This window comes from Scyliorhinus torazame, chromosome 2 (assembly GCF_047496885.1).
Source record: "Scyliorhinus torazame isolate Kashiwa2021f chromosome 2, sScyTor2.1, whole genome shotgun sequence".
Taxonomy (NCBI): domain Eukaryota; kingdom Metazoa; phylum Chordata; class Chondrichthyes; order Carcharhiniformes; family Scyliorhinidae; genus Scyliorhinus; species Scyliorhinus torazame.
In genome coordinates, this window is record NC_092708.1 from 208,669,134 (window position 1) to 208,695,195 (window position 26,062).

At 49.7% G+C, this 26,062-nt stretch overlaps 1 protein-coding gene across 2 annotated transcripts in view; it reads right to left on the reverse strand.

Annotated features, from left to right (window-relative positions):
- Positions 1-26,062, reverse strand: part of spag16 (sperm associated antigen 16) — a 1,374,442-nt gene that overhangs the window by 334,168 nt on the left and 1,014,212 nt on the right. For both annotated transcript variants that reach the window (XM_072483243.1, XM_072483236.1), the window contains one exon: positions 11,559-11,624. In XM_072483243.1, the coding sequence (XP_072339344.1) occupies positions 11,559-11,624 (66 nt within the window). The remainder of the gene's footprint in view (positions 1-11,558; positions 11,625-26,062) is intronic.

Consider the following 26,062-nt stretch of genomic DNA (forward strand, 5'->3'; position numbering starts at 1 on the left):
ATTACTAAATATTCCCACATGTGTACAATTAAACACTGGTCATTATTTCTGAGCATGCAGCCTGGCCAAGCATCAAGCATCAGATTGTCATGGGCCTGATTGCTGCACCATACTGCTGCTATAGGCCCCAGCATGTGGCTTCGCAACAGCCTCGCCCTTAGCAGCTCCATCCCCTTCAACATCTTCCATCGATGGAATTGACATCTCGGTCCTCCATGTCTCCCTCAGACAAGGCATCTTCCTTTGTTGTGAATGGTTGTTCAGGGCGCAGGTGACTCTGATGATCTGGGACACTCTCTGTGGGGAGTATTGGAGAGCCCTGCCTGAGGCATTGTGAGAGTTCCCTGGGAACTGAGCACAAAGATGCAAGACTTGCCTTGTGTGATCTCACATCAGTTGCACAAAGACTGAAAATCTTTCCCATTGATAAATATGACTGACTGTTGCCAGGGAGCTCTCAAGGCCACATGTGTAGAGTTAAAATTACCTTGCGCTTGTGGGAAACCTGAGATTGCTGCAAAACACAATGCTCTTGCAGCCTGGCTTTCAGGATGCAGACAGAATTGGATAAAATGGTGTTTCTCCTGAACAAGGCATATGCCCGTTACATACAACATGTGCTGCTGGTGTCACTGGCTGCGTAGAATTTGTATGTTCTCCCAGTATCTGCGTGGGTTTCCTCCAGGTGCTCCAGTTTCCTCCCAAAGTCCAAAGATGTGTAGATTAGGTTTCAGGGTTACAAGTGTCGGTGCAGACTTGAAGGGCCTCCTTCTGCACTGTAGGGATTCTATGAATTATATGTTTATGCAAAGCTATTCACAACATCACCCCTAATGATTCCTCACTAGTATGCTAGTTATGATCATATGTTGTCGTCAATATAAATTATCATAAGAAGGAATCAAAATGTCAGTGCAGCTGCAAACAGAAAGAAGGGCCTGAATTTATATTACCACCTTTCTCAGACTATCACAAAGTGCTTTACAGCCAAATGCGAAACAGATCAAAAAATGCTCCAAGTTGAATCTGAATCAATTTTTAAGTTAATTAACTAAATAAAAGAAAGACTAAACTTCTTTAAGTTACTAGTGAGGAATCATTAGGGGTGATGTTGTGAATAGCTTTGCATAAACATATAATTCATAGAATCCCTACAGTGCAGAAGGAGGCCCTTCAAGTCTGCACCGACACTTGTAACCCTGAAACCTAATCTACACATCTTTGGACTTTGGGAGGAAACTGGAGCACCTGGAGGAAACCCACGCAGATACTGGGAGAACATACAAATTGAATCACAGTATAAAAGTGATCCCCTACAGTGCAGACTTTGTTTGCACTGAGTGCTGCATTTGGTGCATTTGAGTGCGATAGTGAGAGTTTGGTGACCGAGGGAGTTAGGTGAGGAGGGAGTAAGGTGCTCCTTTCGTTTTGTTTCCGACATTTCCGCAAAGAGTGCGAAGAGAGCCAGGAGTTTACAGGAAGTGTAGCTGACTGGGAGCAGAGTCGGAGGGCGGAGATCTAGTTAGTACACAGCAGCTATATTCTGTAAGGTAAGAGGGGATGGAGGCTAGGCCAGTTGAATGCTCCTCCTGTAGGATGTGGGTGGTGAGGGATACCACCGGTGTCCCCACTGACTATACCTGCGGGAAGTGCACCCAACTTCAGCTCCTCAAAGACCGTGTTAGGGAACTGGAGCTGAAGCTGGATGAACTTCGTATCATCCGGGAGGCAGAGGGGGTGATTGAGAAGAGTTACAACGAGGTAACCACACCCAAGGTACAGGACAAGAATAGCTGGGTTACAGTCAGGGGGAAAAAAACAAACAGGCAGAAAGTGCAGGGATCCCTCGTGGCCGTTCCCCTTCAAAACAAGTATACCGTTTTGGATGCTGTTGGGGGGGATGACCTACCGGGGGAAGGCCCTAGCGGCCAGGTCTCTGGCACTGAGTCTGGCTCTGGGTCTCAGAAGGGAAGGGGGGAGAATAGAAAAGCAATAGTTGTAGGAGATTCAATGGTTAGGGGAATAGATAGGAGATTCTGTGGTCGCGAGCGAGACTCCCAGAAGGTATGTTGCCTCCCGGGTGCCAGGGCCAGGGATGTCTCGGATCGTGTCTTCAGGATCCTTAAGGGGGAGGGGGAGCAGCCAGAAGTCGTGGTGCACATTGGTACCAACGACATAGGTAGGAAAAGGGGTGTGGAGGTAATAAACAAGTTTAGGGAGTTAGGCTGGAAGTTAAAAGCCAGGACAGGCAGAGTTGTCATCTCTGGTTTGTTGCCGGTGCCACGTGATAGCGAGGCTAGGAATAGGGAGAGAGTGCAGTTGAACACGTGGCTGCAGGAATGGTGTAGGAGGGAGGGCTTCAGGTATTTGGATAATTGGAGCGCATTCTGGAGAAGGTGGGACCTGTACAAGCAGGATGGGTTGCATCTGAACCAGAGGGGCACCAATATCCTGGGAGGGAGGTTTTCTAGTACTCTTCGGGAGGGTTTAAACTAATCTGGCAGGGGAATGGGAACCGGATTTGTAGTCCAGCAGCTAAGGTAGCCGATATTCAGGACGCCAAAGCGTGTAATGAGGCAGTGGGGAAGGGAACACTGACAAAGGAGAGTACTTGCAGGCACGGAGAGGGGTTGAAGTGTGTATACTTCAACGCAAGAAGCATCAGGAATAAGGTGGGTGAACTTAAGGCATGGATCGGTATTTGGGACTACGATGTGGTGGCCATCACGGAAACTTGGACAGAAGAGGGGCAGAAATGGTTGTTGGAGGTCCCTGGTTATAGATGTTTCAATAAGATTAGGGAGGGTGGTAAAAGAGGTGGGGGGGGTTGCATTATTAATTAGAGATAGTATAACAGCTGCAGAAAGGCAGTTCGAGGAGTATCAGCCTACTGAGGTAGTATGGGTTGAAGTCAGAAATAGGAAAGGAGCAGTCACCTTGTTAGGAGTTTTCTATAGGCCCCCCAATAGTAGCAGAGATGTGGAGGAACAGATTGGGAAACAGATTTTGGAAAGGTGCAGAAGTCATAGGGTAGTAGTCATGGGCGACTTTAACTTCCCAAATATTGAGTGGAAACTCTTTAGATCAAATAGTTTGGATGGGGTGGTGTTTGTGCAGTGTGTCCAGGAAGCTTTTCTAACGCAGTATGTAGATTGCCCAACCAGAGGAGGGGAAATATTGGATTTAGTACTGGGTAATGAGCCAGGGCAAGTGACAGATTTGTTAGTGGGGGAGCATTTTGGAGATAGTGACCACAATTCTGTGACTTTCACTTTAGTAATGGAGAGGGATAGGTACGTGCAACAGGGCAAGGTTTACAATTGGGGGAAGGGTAAATACGATGTTGTCAGACAAGAATTGAAGTGCATAAGTTGGGAACATAGGCTGGCAGGGAAGGACACAAGTGAAATGTGGAACTTGTTCAAGGAACAGGTGCTACGTGTCCTTGATATGTATGTCCCTGTCAGGCAGGGAAGAGATGGTCGAGTGAGGGAACCATGGTTGACAAGAGAGGTTGAATGTCTTGTTAAGAGGAAAAAGGTGACTTATGTAAGGCTGAGGAAACAAGGTTCAGACAGGGCATTGGAGGGATACAAGATAGCCAGGAGGGAACTGAAGAAAGGGATTAGGAGAGCTAAGAGAGGGCATGAACAATCTTTGGCGGGTAGGATCAAGGAAAACCCCAAGGCCTTTTACACATATGTGAGAAATATGAGAATGACTAGAGCGAGGGTAGGTCCGATCAAGGACAGTAGCGGGAGATTGTGTATTGAGTCTGAAGAGATAGGAGAGGTCTTGAACGAGTACTTTTCTTCTGTATTTACAAATGAGAGGGGCGATATTGTTGGAGAGGACAGTGTGAAACAGATTGGTAAGCTCGAGGAAATACTTGTTAGGAAGGAAGATGTGTTGGGCATTTTGAAAAACTTGAGGATAGACAAGTCCCCCGGGCCTGACGGGATATATCCAAGGATTCTATGGGAAGCAAGAGATGAAATTGCAGAGCTGTTGGCAATGATCTTTTCGTCCTCACTGTCAACAGGGGTGGTACCAGGGGATTGGAGAGTGGCGAATGTCGTGCCCCTGTTCAAAAAAGGGACTAGGGATAACCCTGGGAATTACAGGCCAGTTAGTCTTACTTCGGTGGTAGGCAAAGTAATGGAAAGGGTACTGAAGGATAGGATTTCTGAGCATCTGGAAAGACACTGCTTGATTAGGGTAAGTCAGCACGGATTTGTGAGGGGTAGGTCTTGCCTTACAAATCTTATTGAATTCTTTGAGGAGGTGACCAAGCATGTGGATGAAGGTAAAGCAGTGGATGTAGTGTACATGGATTTTAGTAAGGCATTTGATAAGGTTCCCCATGGTAGGCTTATGCAGAAAGTAAGGAGGCATGGGATAGTGGGAAATTTGGCCAGTTGGATAACAAACTGGCTAACCGATAGAAGTCAGAGAGTGGTGGTGGATGGCAAATATTCAGCCTGGATCCCAGTTACCAGTGGCGTACCGCAGGGATCAGTTCTGGGTCCTCTGCTGTTTGTGATTTTCATTAATGACTTGGATGAGGGAGTTGAAGGGTGGGTCAGTAAATTTGCAGACGATACGAAGATTGGTGGAGTTGTGGATAGTAAGGAGGGCTGTTGTCGGCTGCAAAGAGACATAGATAGGATGCAGAGCTGGGCTGAGAAGTGGCAGATGGAGTTTAACCCTGAAAAGTGTGAGGTTGTCCATTTTGGAAGGACAAATATGAATGTGGAATACAGGGTTAACGGTAGAGTTCTTGGCAATGTGGAGGAGCAGAGAGATCTTGGGGTCTATGTTCATACATCTTTGAAAGTTGCCACTCAAGTGGATAGAGCTGTGAAGAAGGCCTATGGTGTGCTCGCGTTCATTAACAGAGGGATTGAATTTAAGAGCCGTGAGGTGATGATGCAGCTGTACAAAACTTTGGTAAGGCCACATTTGGAGTACTGTGTACAGTTCTGGTCGCCTCATTTTAGGAAGGATGTGGAAGCTTTGGAAAAGGTGCAAAGAAGATTTACCAGGATGTTGCCTGGAATGGAGAGTAGGTCTTACGAGGAAAGGTTGAGGGTGCTAGGCCTTTTCTCATTAGAACGGAGAAGGATGAGGGGCGACTTGATAGAGGTTTATAAGATGATCAGGGGAATAGATAGAGTAGACAGTCAGAGACTTTTTCCCCGGGTGGAACAAACCATTACAAGGGGACATAAATTTAAGGTGAAAGGTGGAAGATATAGGAGGGATATCAGAGGTAGGTTCTTTACCCAGAGAATAGTGGGGGCATGGAATGCACTGCCTGTGGAAGTAGTTGAGTCGGAAACATTAGGGACCTTCAAGCAGCTATTGGATAGGTACATGGATTACGGTTAAATGATATAGTTTGGATTTATTTGTTCTCAAGGGCAGCACGGTAGCATTGTGGATAGCACAATTGCTTCACAGCTCCAGGGTCCCAGGTTCGATTCCGGCTTGGGTCACTGTCTGTGCGGAGTCTGCACGTCCTCCCCGTGTCTGCATGGGTTTCCTCCGGGTGCTCCGGTTTCCTCCCACAATCCAAAGATGTGCGGGTTAGGTGAATTGGCCAATGATAAATTGCCCTTAATGTCCAAATTGCCCTTGGTGTTGGGTGGAGGTGTTGAGTTTGGGTGGGGTGCTCTTTCCGGGGGCCGGTGCAGACTCGTGGGGCCGAATGGCCTCCTTCTGCACTGTAAATTCAATGATAATCTATGATTAATCTAGGACAAAGGTTCGGCACAACATCGTGGGCCGAAGGGCCTGTTCTGTGCTGTATTTTCTATGTTCTATGATGCTTGATTTTTAAAGATAACCATTGTTGAAAATATCAGCCTGTGGTTTTGTTTCAAACCACAAGATTGTTTTCAGGCGATCGCACAGAATATTGACTATTGAGGTGCTTTTAATTCACTATCTGTTTAATAAATGCGAGTAATACTTTTATATTTGTGTGACGATCATAATTTATTAAACAGAATTCTACAGAGAACCAATAACCAAATCAATTATGTGAAACAGCAAATATGATAAATCTCAGACATTATGAGCTGTTCATGCAAATGTTCCTGAGGGGCTGTAAGATTCCAAAAGCAATCATACTGTGAAGTATCGTTTTAAATCCCTACCCTATAGCTGTGAACAACAGGATACATGAAGGAATGCTTCTCCTATGAATATGAAGGGCAAACTATTCATTGAGGAAAGCAGCTGTGTGCTAAATGCTGATCGAAATAAACAGTTAGCAACTCCTAGTTACCACAAAAAATAATTTTCTTTTATATCAGAATTTCCATTTTTTTTTCAGTGGGAGTTGACAAACTATAAGGCAACACAGATAGAATTAAATAGAGAAGAGACGGGCGGGATTCTCCGACCCCCCCCCCGCCGGGTGGGAGAATCGCCGGGGGTCGGCATGAATCCCGCCCCGCCGTCCTCCCAATTTTCCCGTCCCCCCCAAAAACCGGCGTGGCGTGAGTCACGCTGCCCGCCTCAGAGAATGGCGGGATCCGGCGCGATTCAATGGGTCCCGGGGCTGTCCGAATTCTCCGGCCCGCGATGGGCTGAAGTCCCGCCCGTTCTATGTCGGTCCCGCCGGCGTAAATTGGAGTTGGTCCCTTACTGGCAGGACATGGCGGCGGGGAGGCTCCGGGGTTCATGGGGGGTCACGGGGGGATCTGGCCCCGGATGGTGCCCCCACGGTGGCGTGGCCCACGGTCGGGACCCACCGATCCGCAGGCGGGCCTGTGCCGTGGGGGCACCCTATTCCTTCCGCACCGGAGGCCGTGGTCATCCGCCATTTCCGGTGCGGAAGTGACTCCATGTGTGCATGCACGGGGATGCGCCACCACGCGCTGGCGCTCCCACGCATACGCCGGCTGGCGGAGGCCCTTCGGCGACGGTTGGCGTGGCGCCAGGCCCCTATCCCGCCGGCCGGCGGGGCGCCAACCACTCCGGGGTGAGCCTAGCCCCTGAAGGTGCGGATGATTCCGCACCTTTGGGGTGGCCCGACGCCGGAGTGGTTCACGCCACTCCGTCCCGCCAGGGCCCCCAGCCCCGCCGGGTACGGGAGAATCCCGCCCATCGACAATTCAGCCCAAATGGTCCATGCTGTTGCTTAAGGTCCACACCTTCCACTTCCCACCACTCTTTACGTAACCCAGTCAGCATAATCTTCTATTCCTTTCCCCTTCAATCCTATATCGAGAATCCCCTTAAATATAATTTGCTTTAATTACTCCATATGGTAAAAAGTTTCACATATTCACCTCTGTCTGGATAGAGACATTTCTCCTGAACACTTTGTTAGTTTTAATGGTAACTAATTTATATTTATGGTCTCTAGTTCTGACCTTCCCACCATTGGAAGCATCTTCTCTATCAACCCTGTTAAATTCCTTCATAATTTTAAGATCTCTATTAGGATGCCTCTGAGTCTCCTATTTCCAAGAGAAAAGAACCTCTGCCTGTTTAAACCTTAATAATAGTACATTGTAACCTCTCCAGTTCAAAATCCATTATTCAGAAACACGAATTGTCCGGAGATTTTCTGCACAGACCTGTTATATTACTGGAGTCAGTACTATCTATCATTAATGGTTGCTGTATATCCAGAAGGTCTGATGGTGTGATCTTGAAGAAACCACGAGTCTTCAACTTAAAGCAAACTAATTTATCAAGTAACTACAAGTTGAATTTGATGCTTTTTTAAAAATTATTTAATGTAAAATTATTTAAATTTTTTAAAACTCAATTATAATTGAGTTTGACACTCTACAGAACTATCACTCGTAATCAGGTAATTAAATATTAATGTATTAACTGATTCAAAACTACACATACTAACTATTCTGTGATCTATCTATCATACACTACTGCTGTCTAGTCACTCCTGGGTTGAAAGAGACCAAGATCCTCTGGGAGCTGATACTTATAGGTGGATGTAGTAGTGCCCTCTCGTGGTAGTGTTAGAGCTAGATGTACTCATTAACCCTTTAGTTATCTACATGTAAACATATCATTACAAGACCCTCAACATCATGTTTGTACAGACTTTTGGGAGCAGAAGCATGGAAGATACAGTATCATTCTATAATCCAGAAAATTCCAAAATCCAGAAATGAGTTGTTTCCAAACAGTCCAGACAGGAGAAGCTAACTTCTCAGTTTGGCTTTCCTTCTTGTAAATCTTTTCATACGTTCCCCAGCATCTCCATATCCTTTTTTAACACTGAAACCTGAACTGTGCAAACTGCTCCAAGTTGCTTAGCCAAAGTTTTATACAAGTTTAACGCAACCTCTTTGTTTTTCAATTCCATCTCTCCAGAAATGAACCCTAGTGTTATTTTTGCTTTTCTAATGTCCTTATTAAATTATCTTTTAGTGATTAATATATCCATCTCTAAACCCCTTAAGCTCCTCTACCTCAATTAGACTCTTCGTGCCAGATTTTCAGGGTGTCGGAATGACTCTGCAGACCTTTACAAATGATGAGTGGAATTCTTGATGCTGATATGCCATCCCTATTTGCACCAGGTCCCATTTATGTCAGGAGGGGAAAGGGGCCGGGGTCACATAAATCACACAGGTGAGAAACCCAAACTTGGCAGGACTATTTGAACTTTGGGTTCAAGCAGACCCACTCAGCTGTTCCAAAGGCCTTAACCCACAGTGTGGGAGTCACAAACACTTTTCAAGGGCCTTTGGTTTCTGTTTAAGTGTGATCATAGAATCCCTACAGAGCAGAAGGATGCCATTTGGCCCATCGAGTCTGCATTGGCCTTCTGAAAGAGCACCCTACCTAGGCCCACGCCTCCCAACCTATCCCCGTAACCCTACCTAACCTTTTGGACACTAAGGGGCAACTTAGCATGACCAATCCACCCAACCTGCAAATCTTTGGCCTGTGGAAGGAAACCGGAGCATCTGGAGGAAACATACGCTGACATGGGGAGAAAGTACAAACTCCACACAGACAGTCATCCAAGGCTGGAATTGAACCCAGGTCCCTGGTGCTGTGAAGCAGCGGTGCTAACCACTGTGCTGCTCTGATCTGATGTTTTTTGAACCCCCTACTCTTTAATTTTAAAACAGAAACAGAATTAAGATGCTGGTGAGAGTTTATAAAAAGCACCATCTGCTGGGCATCTTTGATTAGTAGGCCATCTGATGCAGGTTAAAAAAAAAGATTAACATCTATTGGAGCTGTTTCAATAGAGTTCATTGTTGATATTTTGCAAGGGCAGTAATTATGTCATTATGAATGCTTGACTGAGTTTCAAAAGCTTTATAAATCAGCAAGGGTTCTGAATTCACTGTTCTGATGAAAAGTCAGCTCAACCTGAAACATTAATTCTGTTGTTCTCCGCAGATGTTGTCTGACCTGCTGAGTGTTTCTTGCATTTTTTATTTTATATTTTTATTTCTGAGCTCACCGTTTGGTTCACAGTTTAAAGAGGGTATTAAAGGATTAACTGTCTTTGATGTGGCCACTGAATAGAAGATTTTTTGTTTGCATAAGAGATTGAACACTTGAGATTTAAATGCTTTGGATGGACTTCATGAATGGGAGTTTCTCACTATCAAGTAAATTAGTTAGCGTTGTACTAGATTACTTGAATTTTTTTTATTTCCATGTAGTTCCTTCAGTCTGTCAGTGGAGACTGGGTGAGTGGGTGAGGTGGCATGGGGGTATGAGGGGGCATGAGGAGTTGGTGCAGGACATGAGTTGGCATGGACAGCCATGGAGAGTGGCATGGTGAGGTGACAAGTGTTCTCATATGCCTTTAAGGAATATCAGCATACCATCACTTTAATGGAAGTGTATCATGTGATTCAACCTCAGTTTCACTTCGGCCTGGAGCAGAACACAAACACACAGCTCTGCAGCTCTAATGTCTTCAAGTTTTCTGTCCAGGTCTATCTGGCATGTATCCCTAGAAATGATAAATGAACCCGCAATATGTGTACCCAATCCCTTCTGAATAATTGATGCTTTTATATCATTATATCACACACGCCAATGGAGATGATGTGATGTGAGTAGTGTGGGCTATATTGCCATAACGTCTTCGGAAAGAACAAGGGTCAAGTCCCGGAAACTGAGGTGAGCTTTCCAACCAAATTTAATCATTTGTTCCAGCGTTCTTAGTCGTAACAGTAGCCCTCATTTGTTTGTTGCCTGTAGAAATTGAGATTGCACTTCCAATTCCGAACCCATATCTTTAATGGAGAACAGCAGTGGCCATAGCACTTGTCCTTGTCAAACATCACTTCACATCGTGTGCCAGTCTGAGGGTGGAAACTTCTGCCTCGCTAGTTGCATGTTTGGAGGTGGAGTGAACATTTCATTGATTGAGAGGGTGGTGGGATTGCACCCCACCCCACCCTAATTAAGTACGTGATTGGCCTTCCTATCCCACTGTTAATTGAGGCCATTAAGTGGACACTTAATGGCCACTTAAGGGTCTCATCCAGCTGCTGCTAGCATCAATCTAGCTGTGTGTGTGTGTCTGTAGGGGGTGTTGACAGCAAGAACAGGGGATGTCTCTCAGTTGCCCCTCATTTCCTGATGCTGGGTACCTCGATCAGGCACTAAGTGTCTTTCAAGCAGGGACCCCTGTGCCCCCCTAGAGAGATGACAAGCAGCCTGACAGATTTGCTTCTGGGGACCACAGTCATGACTCTATTCCCCCCCCCCCCGGACATGAAAAAGAGGTCTAACAGGGCTCTTTGAACTGAGGCAGGCACCTGCTACATGCCCTTATCTTGCGACCCCCACCCCATGAAACTCGTCCATGATTATCTGGCCTTGGTCGGTGTGCGATCCCGGGCCTCCAGTGGCTATCATTCAGGCTGGAGCCACTGCCTCCCCGGTGACGCTGCTGAGCAAAAGAGCTGCCGGCCTCTGATTGCCTGGCAGCTCTCAGTAGATGGGAACTCTATCCCTGGGTCTTGATCCAGGGGAAAGGCCTGCTGGTGGCCTCTCAACTATTTGCTCAGCTTATGGTTTGACAGGCTTTCCCCGAAGGAGGCAACACGGGTCTTTTGCTGGTTCTCCACCCAGTAGGTGATATACCTCCACCACAAGATTCTGCCCTAAGTTACTCTACCCTTAACTTCTTATCTCTGTTTTCTGTTTTGTCGTTTGCTTGCAATCCAATCTATTGCCCTGGACGTTAGCCACGAGTCTAATATTCATGATCGTATCAAAGGCTTTTAGAAAATCCAATATATTGCTTTTACTGAATTACCCCTCTACTCTTTCTATTACTTAGAACATAGAACAGTACAGCACAGTACAGGCTCTTAAGCCCATGATGTTGTGCCAACCATTTATCCTCATCTGAGATCAACCTAACCTACACCCCTTCAATTTACTGCTGTCCATGTGCCTGTCTAAGAGTCGCTTAAATAAGGAATTTAGTAAGGTTGGTCAGGTTTAATCTTCATTTTTGAAATCTGTGTTGGCTAATTTGATTAGAATTTTGGATTCTAAATAAATAGATACAGACAGAACAAACTCACCTTCAGGTTAAAGGTGGCATCATTGCAGGAATGGAGGTGACCAAAGAAAGTTTGAGCACAGAGTCCCTGCAGAATAAAATAGAAAATATTGTATGAAGTGCTTACTCAACTTTTCAATTATTAATCTGTGGGTGGGTTAGGAATGATTGAAGTTAAAAAAAATCTATTGTTACACTTAAAGTGTGCTGCAGTACAGATGACAGAAAGAGCTTTGCTTACTATTACCTTGTTAAGATTTCAGCATCTTTTAATTCACACCTATATAGAGTTCCATCTTTCAGAGGCTGTGATGCTTGCTGCACAAACAATTGTAATTTGCTGTCTTGCCTGCAATCATTTCCAAATAATAAATCTGAACTGCAGCATTAGATGCAGTCAGTCTCTTTGGAGAGGCATTAATGAAAGTACCTGCATCAAACTTAATTGAGTTCAATGTCTGACAATTACATTTTTAAAAATTATGAATAGTGATCTTGAAAAGCTCTCAGTATGTTCTGGAGATGAAACAGAATTCTTCAAAGGCCTGCAGAGCATTAAAATATCACCTTGTCATTTCGGCAAAGGCTGATTTTAACCCTGATGGTTGCACTTGCCTGAGAGTCTTATATAGAATTTCAGCACTGAAACAGGCCATTTGACCAAAAGATCCATGCTTAGGTTTATGCTCCACATGAGCTCCAACTTACTTAACTCTCTCCATTCTTCCTAATTTCAACATCTGCTTAAAGAAAAAAACTACACATAAAAAGGCCAGAACAGTTCAGCATTAGAGAGGAAATTCAAACCTAAGACTGCCCATTCTCCTTTGAGTACAGGGCCCTCCAAATCCAGATAGTGGAGGAAGTAGGGTGAATAGGGAGAGTGGTGTCAGAGACTGCACTCAAATTCATACACAATATCAATTTTTATTGCTGTTCGTTTTCTCCCTGATCACACACTCACTCATTCAGTGCCTGGAAAAGAAACAGACACTGTACCAGAGCAGAGTAAAATACAATTATTTTTCATGTACTCAAAGAGATGTCTTCCTGCCTGTCAGCTGGGGTAGATTCCTCCCAATCCTTCTCCATTCTGTCCAACTGCATTGACAGCTGTGACTGCACTTCTTTACACAAAGGGCAGGATTTACGGCCCCCCCTCCCCCGCTGCATGATTTCCAGAGGTGCAGGTGGCTCACCATCAGCCACCGGCGGGATGACCTGGACTTTGGCGGGACTGCAAGATCCCACTGATGCCAAGGGTTGCAAAATCCCGTTGAGGTCATGAAAAGCACAATAAAAATGCATGGCTTTCCTTACTATTCCTGCAGAGTGAGCTAAATTACTGCAAGGTGGAGGTCTCAAGAAGTAGAAGAAGACCCCCAGCAATGCAGGAGCTGACAGCAGTGGGTGAGGCAATCATTGATGTTAGCACCTGAGGTAAACCAGGAAGATGCTGAAAAAGCACAGCTATGAAGAGTGACTATTTCCATTGATGTATAGAGGGCGAAGGAATTTGATGGAGTTCTTCTAAATTATGAAGGGATTTTCCTTGAATGAATGGCAATATTTAAGCAAGGGAAGACATAGAACATAGAACATAGAACAATACAGCGCAGTACAGGCCCTTCGGCCCACGATGTTGCACCGAAACAAAAGCCATCTAACCTACACTATGCCATTATCATCCATATGTTTATCCAATAAACTTTTAAATGCCCTCAATGTTGGCGAGTTCACTACTGTAGCAGGTAGGGCATTCCACGGCCTCACTACTCTTTGCGTAAAGAACCTACCTCTAACCTCTGTCCTATATCTATTACCCCTCAGTTTAAAGTTATGTCCCCTCGTGCCAGCCATATCCATCCGCGGGAGAAGGCTCTCACTGTCCACCCTATCCAACCCCCTGATCATTTTGTATGCCTCTATTAAGTCTCCTCTTAACCTTCTTCTCTCCAACGAAAACAACCTCAAGTCCATCAGCCTTTCCTCATAAGATTTTCCCTCCATACCAGGCAACATCCTGGTAAATCTCCTCTGCACCCGCTCCAAAGCCTCCACGTCCTTCCTATAATGCGGTGACCAGAACTGTACGCAATACTCCAAATGTGGCCGTACCAGAGTTCTGTACAGCTGCAACATGACCTCCCGACTCCGGAACTCAATCCCTCTACCAATAAAGGCCAACACTCCATAGGCCTTCTTCACAACCCTATCAACCTGGGTGGCAACTTTCAGGGATCTATGTACATGGACACCTAGATCCCTCTGCTCATCCACACTTTCAAGAACTTTACCATTAGCCAAATATTCTGCATTCCTGTTATTCCTTCCAAAGTGAATCACCTCACACTTCTCTACATTAAACTCCATTTGCCACCTCTCAGCCCAGCTCTGCAGCTTATCTATATCCCTCTGTAACCTGCTACATCCTTCCACACTATCGACAACACCACCGACTTTAGTATCGTCTGCAAATTTACTCACCCACCCTTCTGCGCCTTCCTCTAGGTCATTGATAAAAATGACAAACAGCAACGGCCCCAGAACAGATCCTTGTGGTACTCCACTTGTGACTGTACTCCATTCTGAACATTTCCCATCAACCACCACCCTCTGTATTCTTTCAGCTAGCCAATTTCTGATCCACATCTCTAAATCACCCTCAATCCCCAGCCTCCGTATTTTTTGCAATAGCCTACCGTGGGGAACCTTATCAAACGCTTTGCTGAAATCCATATACACCACATCAACTGCTCTACCCTCGTCTACCTGTTCAGTCACCTTCTCAAAGAACTCAATAAGGTTTGTGAGGCATGACCTACCCTTCACAAAGCCATGCTGACTATCCCTGATCATATTATTCCTATCTAGATGATTATAAATCTTGTCTCTTATAATCCCCTCCAAGACTTTACCCACTACAGACGTGAGGCTCACCGGTCTATAGTTGCCGGGGTTGTCTCTGCTCCCCTTTTTGAACAAAGGGACCACATTTGCTGTCCTCCAGTCCTCTGGCACTATTCCTGTAGCCAATGATGACATAAAAATCAAAGCCAAAGGCCAGCAATCTCTTCCCTGGCCTCCCATAGAATCCTAGGATAAATCCCATCAGGTGCCGGGGACTTATCTATTTTCAGCCTGTCCAGAATTGCCAACACCTCTTCCCTACGTACCTCAATGCCATCTATTCTATTAGCCTGGGGCTCAGCATTCTCCTCCACAACATTATCTTTTTCCTGAGTGAATACTGACGAAAAATATTCATTTAGTATCTCGCCTATCTCTTCAGACTCCACACACAATTTCCCATCCCTGTCCTTGACTGGTCCTACTCTTTCCCTAGTCATTCGCTTATTCCTGACATACCTATAGAAAGCTTTTGGGTTTTCCCTGATCCTTCCTGCCAAATACTTCTCATGTCCCCTCCTTGCTCGTCTTAGCTCTCTCTTTAGATCCTTCCTCGCTACCTTGTAACTATCCATCGCCCCAACCGAAACTTCACACTTCATCTTCACATAGGCCTCCTTCTTCCTCTTAACAAGAGATTCCACTTCCTTGGTAAACCACGGTTCCCTCGCTCGACGCCTTCCTCCCTGTCTGACCGGTACATACTTATCAAGAACACGCAGTAGCTGATCCTTGAACAAGCCCCACTTATCCAGTGTGCCCAACACTTGCAGCCTACTTCTCCACCTTATCCCCCCCAAGTCACGTCTAATGGCATCATAATTGCCCTTCCCCCAGCTATAACTCTTGCCCTGCGGTGTATACTTATCCCTTTCCATCATTAACGTAAACGTCACCGAATTGTGGTCACTGTCCCCAAAGTGCTCTCCTACCTCCAAATCCAACACCTGGCCTGGTTCATTACCCAAAACCAAATCCAACGTGGCCTCGCCTCTTGTTGGCCTGTCAACATATTGTTTCAGGAAACCCTCCTGCACACACTGTACAAAAAACGACCCATCTATTGTACTCGAACTATATATTTTCCAGTCAATATTTGGAAAGTTAAAGTCTCCCATAATAACTACCCTGTTACTTTCGCTCATATCCAGAATCATCTTCGCCATCCTTTCCTCTACATCCCTAGAACTATTAGGAGGCCTATAAAAAACTCCCAACAGGGTGACCTCTCCTTTCCTGTTTCTAACTTCAGCCAATACTACCTCGGAAGAAGAGTCCCCATCTAGCATCCTCTCCGCCACCGTAATACTGCTCTTGACTAGCAGCGCCACACCTCCCCCTCTTTTGCCTCCTTCTCTGAGCTTACTAAAACACCGAAACCCCGGAACCTGCAACATCCATTCCTGTCCCTGCTCTATCCATGTCTCCGAAATGGCCACAACATCGAAGTCCCAGGTACCAACCCATGCTGCCAGTTCCCCTACCTTATTTCATATACTCCTGGCATTGAAGTAGACACACTTCAAACCACCTACCTGAACACTGGCCCCCTCCTGCGACGTCAAATCTGTGCTCCTGACCTCTATACTCTCATTCTCCCTTACCCTAAAACTACAATCCAGGTTCCCATGCCCCTGCTGCATTAGTTTAAACCCCCCCAAAGAGCACTAACAAATCTCCCCCCCAGGATATTTGTGCCCCTCAGGTTCAGATGTAGACCATCCTGTCTGTAGAGGTCCCACCTTCCCCAGAAAGAGCCCCAGTTATCCAAAAATCTGAATCCCTCCCGCCTGCACCATCCCTGTAGCCACGTGTTTAAATGCTCTCTCTCCCTATTCCTCATCTCACTATCACGTGGCACGGGCAACAACCCAGAGATAACAACTCTGTTTGTTCTAGTTCTGAGCTTCCATCCTAGCTCCCTGAAAGCCTGCCTGACATCCTTGTCCCCTTTCCTACCTATGTCGTTGGTGCCAATGTGGACCACGACTTGGGGCTGCTCCCCCTCCCCCCTCAGGACCCGGAAAACACGATCCGAGACATCACGTACCCTTGCACCTGGGAGGCAACATACCAAACGTGAGTCTCTCACGCTCCCACAAAATCTCCTATCTGTGCCCCTGACTATAGAGTCCCCAATTACTAATGCTCTGCTCCTCTCCCCCCTTCCCTTCTGAGCAACAGGGACAGACTCCGTGCCAGAGGCCCGTACCCCATGGCTTACCCCTGGTAAGTCCCCCCCCCCACAAGTATCCAAAGCGGTATACTTGTTTCTCAGGGGAACGACCGCAGGGGATCCCTGCACTGACTGTTTTTTCCCAGTCCCTCTTACAGTTACCCACCTATCTCCAATCTTTGGTGTAACTAATTCCCTGAAGCTGCTATCTATGACCCCTTCTGCCTCCCGAATGATCCAAAGTTCTTCCAACTCCAGCTCCAGTTCCCTAACTCGGTCTTGGAGGAGCTGGAGATGGCAGCACTTCCTGCAGGTAAAATCAGCAGGGACACTAACTGCATCCCTCACCTCAAACATCCTGCAGGAGGAACATTGCACTCCCTTCCCTGCCATTCCTCTAACTTTCTACCAAGATCTGGCTAACAACTAAATTCAATTTTTATAAAAAATAATAATAATATAATAAAATATGGTACTTACCTCAGACCAATGGGTTTTATTATTCGGTTAGAGGAGGAGGGCGGGTGGGAGACACTACACGTGTAGTGTCTCGGGTTTCCTCTCCACCAGAATTTATTGGTGAGGGTCTTCCCAGACGTCCGCGGGTCGACTTCCTGATCCCGCCTAAAAAACTAATTTTAAAAAAAAAGAAAAATTCTCAGCTCCTGCTGAAATTGACTAACCAGCCAGCTGTTCTCACGCCGCCGAAATCGACTGGCCTGCCCCTGCAAAGACAAGTGCTTTTAAAGGTTGACTTACCTCCCAGCAGCCACTTCCGCAATGCTCCCGCTGAAACTGACTCACCAGCTGTTCTCACGCCGAAATCGACTGGCCTGCCCCTTCAAAGACAAGTGCTTTTAAAGGTTGACTTACCTCCCAGCAACCTCCTTCCGCAGTGCTCCCGCTGAAACTGACTCACCAGCTGTTCTCCCGCCGAAATCGACTGGCCTGCCCCTGCAAAGACAAGTGCTTTTAAAGGTTGACATACCTCCCAGCAACCTCCTTCCGCAATGCTCCCGCTGAAACTGACTCACCAGCTGTTCTCACGCCGCCGAAATCGACTGGCCTGCCCCTGCAAAGACAAGTGCTTTTAAAGGTTGACTTACCTCCCAGCAACCTCCTTCCGCAATGCTCCCGCTGAAACTGACTCACCAGCTGTTCTCACGCCGCCGAAATCGACTGGCCTGCCCCTGCAAAGACAAGTGCTTTTAAAGGTTGACTTACCTCCCAGCAACCTCCTTCCGCAGTGCTCCCGCTGAAACTGACTCACCAGCTGTTCTCACGCCGAAATCGACAGTCAGTTCAGATTCACCAAGGTGTTCTCCATAGAGAAAAGAAGGCTAAGAGAAAATATAACTGAGGTGCTCAAAAGTTTGAGAGAGTTCGACAGAGTATTTTGCAAGAAAATGTTCAAGTGGCCAAGAAATCAGTAACCAGACAAAACAGATGGAGGATAATTGGCAAAAGATCCAGAGGGGATATTAAGAGAATTTGTTTTACTCAGTGAGTTGATATGATCTAGAAAGCACCACCTGCGAGGGGGGAGGAATAAGATTCAATAGTAGCTTTCAAAGAAACTAGATAAATACTCAGAAGTTTGCAGGGTTGTGAGAAAAGAACATGGGAACGGGACAAAGTAGACTGCTGATTCAGGAGTAAAAATAGAAAATACTGGATAAACTCAGCAGGTGTGGCAGCATCTGTGGAGATAAACAGAGTTAACGTCTCAGATCTAAATGATCCTTCTACAGAATTCAGGACTCAGGATTAAGTTTTACCAACCCCTGGGTGACAGATATGAAGCAAGGGGGTGCCAGTAAAATAGCAGCAAACTATCTTGAAATGGCTTCCTGATCCATTGGCTAAGCTTCCCAAGAGCGGGCAGCAAGGCACATTGGCTGCTTGTTGCACAGAGCTGGGCAACTGATTTGCATACTTAAGGCCCCACTTTGAGCCATTCTATGGGTCTGGCAGCATTTCACTAGCAGCAAGGTGATCCGCTGGGAGAGGCTGCCAGCTCACAGCTTCATGGAGGCGGCCTCTCTGTGGAAGCCTAGAGACTTCATGGCACAACGAATTGGCCATGAGTCAGGAAAGCTTCCCCCAACAGCCCCAATGGGCCATCTGGAGGGCTTTCTCCTCTATCCTCTTGGACCTTCCACCGTCAGCTCCAGAAGTGTAAATTTTATCTGCCAGTTCAAGGGCACTTCCATTTTAAGGCACTCCCTAAGCTCTCCTGCCTGTCTCAACAGTTCCCACCTCTCCCAGTAGCACTGTGAAACTTCAGAGCTGCCAGATGAATGTGCAACTGGTGTGTGACCATGAGATGAACATCTTGCACATCTGCGCCTGATACCGGGCAATGTGCATGACACCTTCATCCTGGCACACCCAACGTTTCCTGACATTTTCAAGGTGCACCCCATCTGAGGGATTGGGTCCTGGCTGTTAGGGGTTATCCGCAGCGGTTGTGGCTGGTGATGCCTATCCGGAGGTCACAGGCCAACACGGAGACCCGCTACAACGATGCCCATGCCGTGACCAGGGGATTGATTGAGCGGTTCTTCAGCAGCCTGAAGATGCGGTTCAGGTGCCTGGACCGCTTTGGAGAGGCCCTCCAGTATGGTGCTGAGAGAGCCGCCCGCATCATGGTGGCCTGCTGCCTCCTCCACAACATCGCGCAGCAGAGGAATGACATGCTGGAAGAGGAGGATGAACACCAGGCCTTGTCCGACGAGGAGGATGCGGAGGAGGGTGAGGTAATGGGGCCTGGCAGGCACAGGAGGCCGCACAATGTGTGCACCTGGGCCGGCGTGCACGGGACGCCCTAACCGCTTCAATGTTCACCGATTAGGGGGCGCCTGGCCAGCAGCACAAACATCTGTCCCATCCCTACTTTCCCCCAAACTCCCGGCCGACCACCCACTCTCATGACCACCCTCCCTTCACCCCCCCCCCCCCACCCCACCCCCCCCCCCCCCCACCCCCTTCCAACCCCCTCTGTGATTCCTACCTGTCTCACTATAGGATGCTGGCCTTGGGTTGGCAGTTAAAGTGGGTCAGGTCCATGGGATTGAGGATGATGATGACCTGCTCTGCGGTGAGCTCTCGTGCGTTGCATCATTTGACAAAGTCTGGCTCCTGCCCACGGTAGCACTTTCCACCGTCCACCTGGGTGATTCCTGCATGCGAGCGGGCCATTCCATCACATGGTCAACCCTTGGGGTGGCGGAGATGGGGACGGTGGGGGGGATTTGGGGTGGAAAGGGTTTGGGTTGGAGCAGGATACCCGGGTGGTGAGCAGTGGCTGCACTGGGGTCTCTGGCCCAAGCCCACCCCGCGTCTGCCTATCTACCCCCCTCCCACACCCAGCGCCCTCGCCGCAGTCAGTCCAGCCCAGCCCATCGCTCATACACATCTGACAGAGCACTAAGACTGATGGCAACATTGTGAACAGGCGTTTTCTGTGAAACATTTTTGTACAGGTTTGTGCCCTAGCACCTAATGCTATACTGTGTATTGCACCCGTGCCGACTTAACTGGAGTCTAACATTCTGGCCTTATGGGCCCTAACGCTACATCTCGGTGGATCCCCAGATGGTAAATCTGGTATGGAGGCGCCCTGTGACATGTGTCCCTTTTGGCAGTCGTCCTCTGGACTGGGCCTGGATGGGTGTTCCAGGTATGTCACCCTGTACTGCCCGCTGCCCATCGGAAGCAGGTACGGAGGGGGATGGGATGAGTGTGTGTGGGGAGTGGAGCGCTTATACAAGGCTGCAGTTTGTCAGCCTCTCGAGTGTCAATCATGATCCCGGCAAATTGTACACCAATTTTAATTGGAATCACTCGTGTTCTAGGTGGTGCCGGTGCTAGTTCATTAGCAGTTGATGAATTGGTCCGGGACGGGCGACAATTTTGTTGGCATGGAAGTCCACCGATTCAGTCCTGGCATTAGCACTTCGGGCACAATTCTCCCATCGGGACTCTAAGTGCCGACGCCGGAGTGAAAACCGGAGTGTTTTAGTCCGGTGTCAGAGCCCGCTCCCAGCCCCCTATTTTCCCGCCCCCGGGTGGCTAGGAGCGGCGTCGCGTCATTTACGCGCGGTGGGCCACGGTGCCGCGTAAAAGAGGCACAGCGTAAATGACGACACCCGCGCATGCACGGGTTGGTCAGCGCCGCGTAAATGACGTCACCCACGCATGCGCGGTTGGCGTCCTCCCCGAGGCCGCCCCGCAAGAAGATGTCGGATGGATCTTTCGGGGCAGCGGAGGAAAGGAGGTCCTCCTTCAGAGAGGCCGGCCCCATTTGAGGCCCTCCCCGGTGCAGGAAACCCCCTCCCCCCCCCCACAGGCCGCCCTCCCAGCGTTCCTGCCGGCAGCGACCAGGTGTGGACAGCGCCGGCAGGAACCCGTCGTATTGGGCAGGCCGCATGGCCCTTCCAGGCCGGAGAATCGCTGCTCGCCCATTGCAAACGGTGAGCAGCGATTCTGGCGCCCAAAACGGCACAAATCAGTCGGGCATCGCGCCACCCCAAAGGTGCGAAATGCTCCGCATCTTTGGGGGCTGAGCCCCAACCTTAAGGGGCTAGGCCCGCGCCGGACGAATTTCTGCCCGGCCAGCTGACGGAAAAGGCCTTTGGTGCCCTGCCAGTTGGCACGGAAATGACATCTCCGGGCGGCGCATGCGCGGGAGCGTCAGCGGCCGCTGATGGCATTCCCGCGCATGCGCAGTGGAGAGAGTCTCTTCCGCCTCCGCCATGGTGGAGACCGTGACGAAGGCGGAAGGGAAAGAGTGCCCCCACGGCACAGGCCCGCCCGCGGATCGGTGGGCCCCGATCGCGAGCCAGGCCACCGTGGGGGCACTCCCCAGGGCCAGATCGCCCCGTGCCCCCCCCCCCAGGACCCCGGAGCCCGCCCGCACCGCCTTGTCCCGCCGGTAAGGTAGGTGGTTTAATCGATGCCGGCGGGACAGGCATTTTAGTGGCGGGACTTCGGCCCATCCGGGCCGGAGAATCGCGGGGGGTGGCCCGCCAACCGGCGCGGCGCGATTCCCACCCCCGCCGAATATCCGGTGGTGGAGAATTCGGCAACCGGCGGGGGCGGGATTCACGCCCCCGGCGATTCTCCGACCCGGCGGGGGGTCGGAGAATCTCGCCCATGAAGAGGGATATTGAGCAGAGAAATTGATTTTTGTGTGTGAAAATGGCAGGAAGTAGGCATGCACCTGGACCACCTTTCCATCAAACTGCTGAACTGTGGTAAACCACTGTGTTCCTATATGAAGGGTTGTACGGTAGAACCTGCACTACAGGTTCACCTGGGCCCCTGCATGCTAGCTCCGCCCAGGCGCCGGGTTATAAATATGTGTGGCCTTCAGCTAGCAGCCATTTCATCAGCTGCTGTAGGAGGCCACACTTCAGATACTAATAAAGCTTCAGTTTGAATTCAACTTCGTCTCCAGCCAAATTGATCGTGCCTCAGTTTATTAGTATCTGATTCAGAAGATGGACCTCCAGATTAAACCAGATCGCCTGCAGCTGGATCCACAAGCAAGCGACGCCAGAAAGGACTTCCAGCACTGGCTAGCTTGTTTTGAAACGTATATCAACGCGGCGCAGACCCCTGTTCCAGAGGCTCAGAAGATTCAAATCTTGTACTCCAGACTCAACTCTAAAATCTTCCCGCTGATCCAGGTTGCGCCCAATTACGCTGACGCTATGATTTGACTCAAAGTGAGTTATGAGCAGAAGACGAACACGCTCTTCGCCAGACACGTGCTCGCAACGCGTACTCAACTACCTGGTGAGTCAATCGAGGACTTCTGGAGGACCCTGATCCCGCTAATTCGGGACTGTGACTGCCAGGACTTTATAGCTAAGGAGCACTCCGATCTCCTTATGAGAGACACGTTTGTAACTGGGATTGGGTCCGATGTTATCAGGCAGCGGCTCCTAGAAGGGGCCACACACGACCTCGCAGAGACTAAAACACTAGCGCTTTCCATGACGGTCGCCCTGCGCAATGTACAGGCCTACGCCCCCAACCGCGCGGCCCACTCCTCCTACGTTTCATGGGTCCCACAGGCAGCCGCCCCAGCGGGGGCGCTACCCACCCAGTACGCCTGCGCTATGCGCCAGCCGGTGATTCCAGGGGGGCCCCGATGCTATTTTTGCAGCCAACAAAGACACCCCCACCAATGCTGCATGGCCCGCACTGCCCTTTGTAAGGCCTGCGGGAAGAAGGGCCACTACGCAGTGGTGTGCCAGGCCCATTCAGCGGCAGCAGTTGCCCCCCACCCCCCGGTCATGGACAATGGGCGCCGCTATCCTCGCCTCCTCCCCAGGCCATGTGCAATCAATGGGCGCCACCATCTTCTCCCCCGCACAACACGTGCGTTTCATGGGCGCGCCATCTTGCTCTACCCCCGCAACGTGTGTTCCATGGGCACCGCCATTTTGTCCACCCCGCAACACACGGAGAACAACGGCATTTCGGGACCCCGATGGAGTGACCGCCTCACTACCTGACGATCAACCACGACTCGCATCCATGGTAATCGACCAGTCCAGACTACACACTCTGACCAAACATCCACCAGCGTGAAAGTCAACGGCCACGTGACCTCCTGCCTACTGGACTCCGGGAGCACCGAGAGCTTTGTACATCCAAATACGGTAAGGCGCTGCTCCCTTAAGGTACACCCTACCAATCAAAGTATCTCCCTGGCCTCCGGATCCCATCGCGTAGCGATCCGGGGATACAGCACGGTCACGCTCACAGTCCAAGGTGTAGAGTTCCACGGTTTTCGCCTCTTCGTCCTCCCTAACCTCTGCGCTGCACTTATCCTTGGCCTGGATTTTCAGTGCAACCTCCAGAGCCTGACCCTTAAATTCGGCGGACCCTTACCACCCCTCACTGGGTGCGTCCTCGCGACCCTAAAGGTCGATCCTCCTTCCCTCTTTGCCAATCTAACTCCAGATTGCAAACCCATCACCACTAGGAGCAGATGGTACAGCACCCAGGATAAGGCCTTCATCAGGTCCGACATCCAGCTGCTGCTTCAGGAGGAAGTCATCGAGGCCAGCAACAGCCCCTGGAGAGCTCAAGTGGGAGTGGTTAAGTCTGGGGAGAAAAATCGAATGGTCATGGACTACAGCCAGACCATCAACAGGTGGGAGGGAGTACGCAGCTCGATGCGTACCCCCTCCCACGCATATCTGACATGGTTAACCAGATTGCACAGTACCGGGTCTTCTCAACGGTGGACCTGAAATCCGCTTACCACCAGCTCCCCATCCGTAAATCGAACTGGCCATACACCGCCTTCGAGGCAGACGGCAGGCTATATCACTTCCTTAGGGTCCCCTTCGGCATCACCAATGGGGTTTCGGTCTTCCAAAGGGAGATGGACCGAATGGTCGACCGGTACGGCTTGCGGGCCACATTTCCGTACCGAGACAATGTGACCATCTGTGGCCATGATCAGCAGGACCACGACGCCAACCTTGCTAAATTTCTCCACACCGCCACTCTCCTTAACCTCACGTACAACAAGGAGAAGTGTGTGTTCCGTACAAACCGCTTAGTCATCCTCGGCAACTTGGTCCAGAACGGAGTTCTGGGGCCCGATCCCGACCGCATTCGCCCCCTTATGGAGCTTCCCCTCCCCCACTGCCCCAAGGCCCTCAAACGCTGTCTGGGGTTCTTCTCATATTCCGCTCAGTGGGTCCCAAACTATGCGGACAAGGCCCGCCCACTCATACAGTCCACCCACTTTCCCCTGACGGCCGAGGCCCAACAGGCCTTCGCCCGGATCAGAGCTGATATTGCCAAGGCCACAATGCACGCTGTAGACAAAACACTTCCTTACTAAGTAGAAAGTGACGCATCGGACGTCGCCCTTGCCGCCACCCTCAACCAGGCAGGCAGGCCCATGGCATTCTTTTCCCGCACCCTCCATGCCTCCGAAATGCAGCACTCATCCGTCGAAAAGGAGGCCAAGGCTATCGTTGAGGCTGTGCGACATTGGAGGCATTACCTGGCCGGCAGGGGATTCACTCTCCTCACTGACCAACGGTCGGTAGCCTTCATGTTCAACAACATGCAGCGGGGTAAGATCAAAAATGACAAAATCCTGTGGTGGAGAATCGAGCTCTCCACCTATAATTACGAGATTCTGTATCGCCCTGGCAAACTCAACGAGCCCCCAGACGCCCTATCCCGAGGTACATGTGCCAGCGCACAGGTAGACCGACTCCGGACCCTGCACTACAGCCTTTGTCACCCATGGGTTACTTGGTTGTACCACTTCATTAAGGCACAAAATTTGCCCTACTCCGTTGAGGAAGTAAGGACGGTCACCAAGGACTGCCAGGTCTGTGCCAAGTGCAAACTGCACTTCTACCGGCAAGACCGCGCTCACCTGGTGAAGGCCTCCTGCCCCTTTGAACGCTGCAGCATGGATTTCAAAGGCCCCCTCCCCCCTTCGACCGACACAGGTATTTCCTCAGCGTAATCGATGAATACTCCCGTTTTCCCTTCGCCATCCCATGCCCCGACATGACGTCTGCCACCGTCATTAATTCTATCTTCACTCTGTTCGGCTTCCCCGCCTATATCCACAGTGACAGGGGATCCTCATTCATGAGTGATGAGCTACGCCAGTTCCTGCTCAGCAGGGGTATCGCCTCCAGCAGAACGACGAGCTACAACCTCCGGGGAAACGGACAGGTAGAAAGGGAGAATGGGACGGTGTGGAGGGCCGTCCAGCTGGCCCTACGGTCCAGAAATCCCCCGGCCTCCCGCTGGCAAGAGGTCCTCCCTGATGCACTACATTCCATTCGCTCATTACTTTGCACTGCTACTAACGGTACACCGCATGAACACCTTTTTGCCTTCCCCAGGAAGTCCACATCCGGGGTATCACTCCAAACGTGGCTCACAGCTCCTGGAACCGTGCTTCTCCGTAAACATGTGCGGCTCCACAAGGCGGACCCGTTGGTGGAAAGGGTGCACCTGCTCCACCCAAACCCACAGTATGCCTACGTGGCGTTCCCCGACGGCCGCCAGGATACCTTCTCCCTCAGGGACCTGGCACCAACAGGTTCCGCCCCCACACCACCCCCGTCGCACCCGGCGCCACCCTCCCCTCCCCCGCCGCCCCCATCACCCCCCCTAGGACCGTCCGTCCTCCCCCTGCCCACCCCCGTTGATGAAGAGGATTTTGGCACTCTCCCGGAGTCAACGTCGACCACGACAGCACCAACATCGCCGGCTCCACTTCGCCGATCCCAGAGGACCATCAAGGCGCCGGACCGGCTGAACCTCTGACCGGCCCACCGGATGACCAGAGACATTTTTTTTTCCACTGTTCTGTAAATATTAAAGATTGCGAATTGTATATAGTTATCCACCACCCCCGCCGGACTCAATTTTAACAG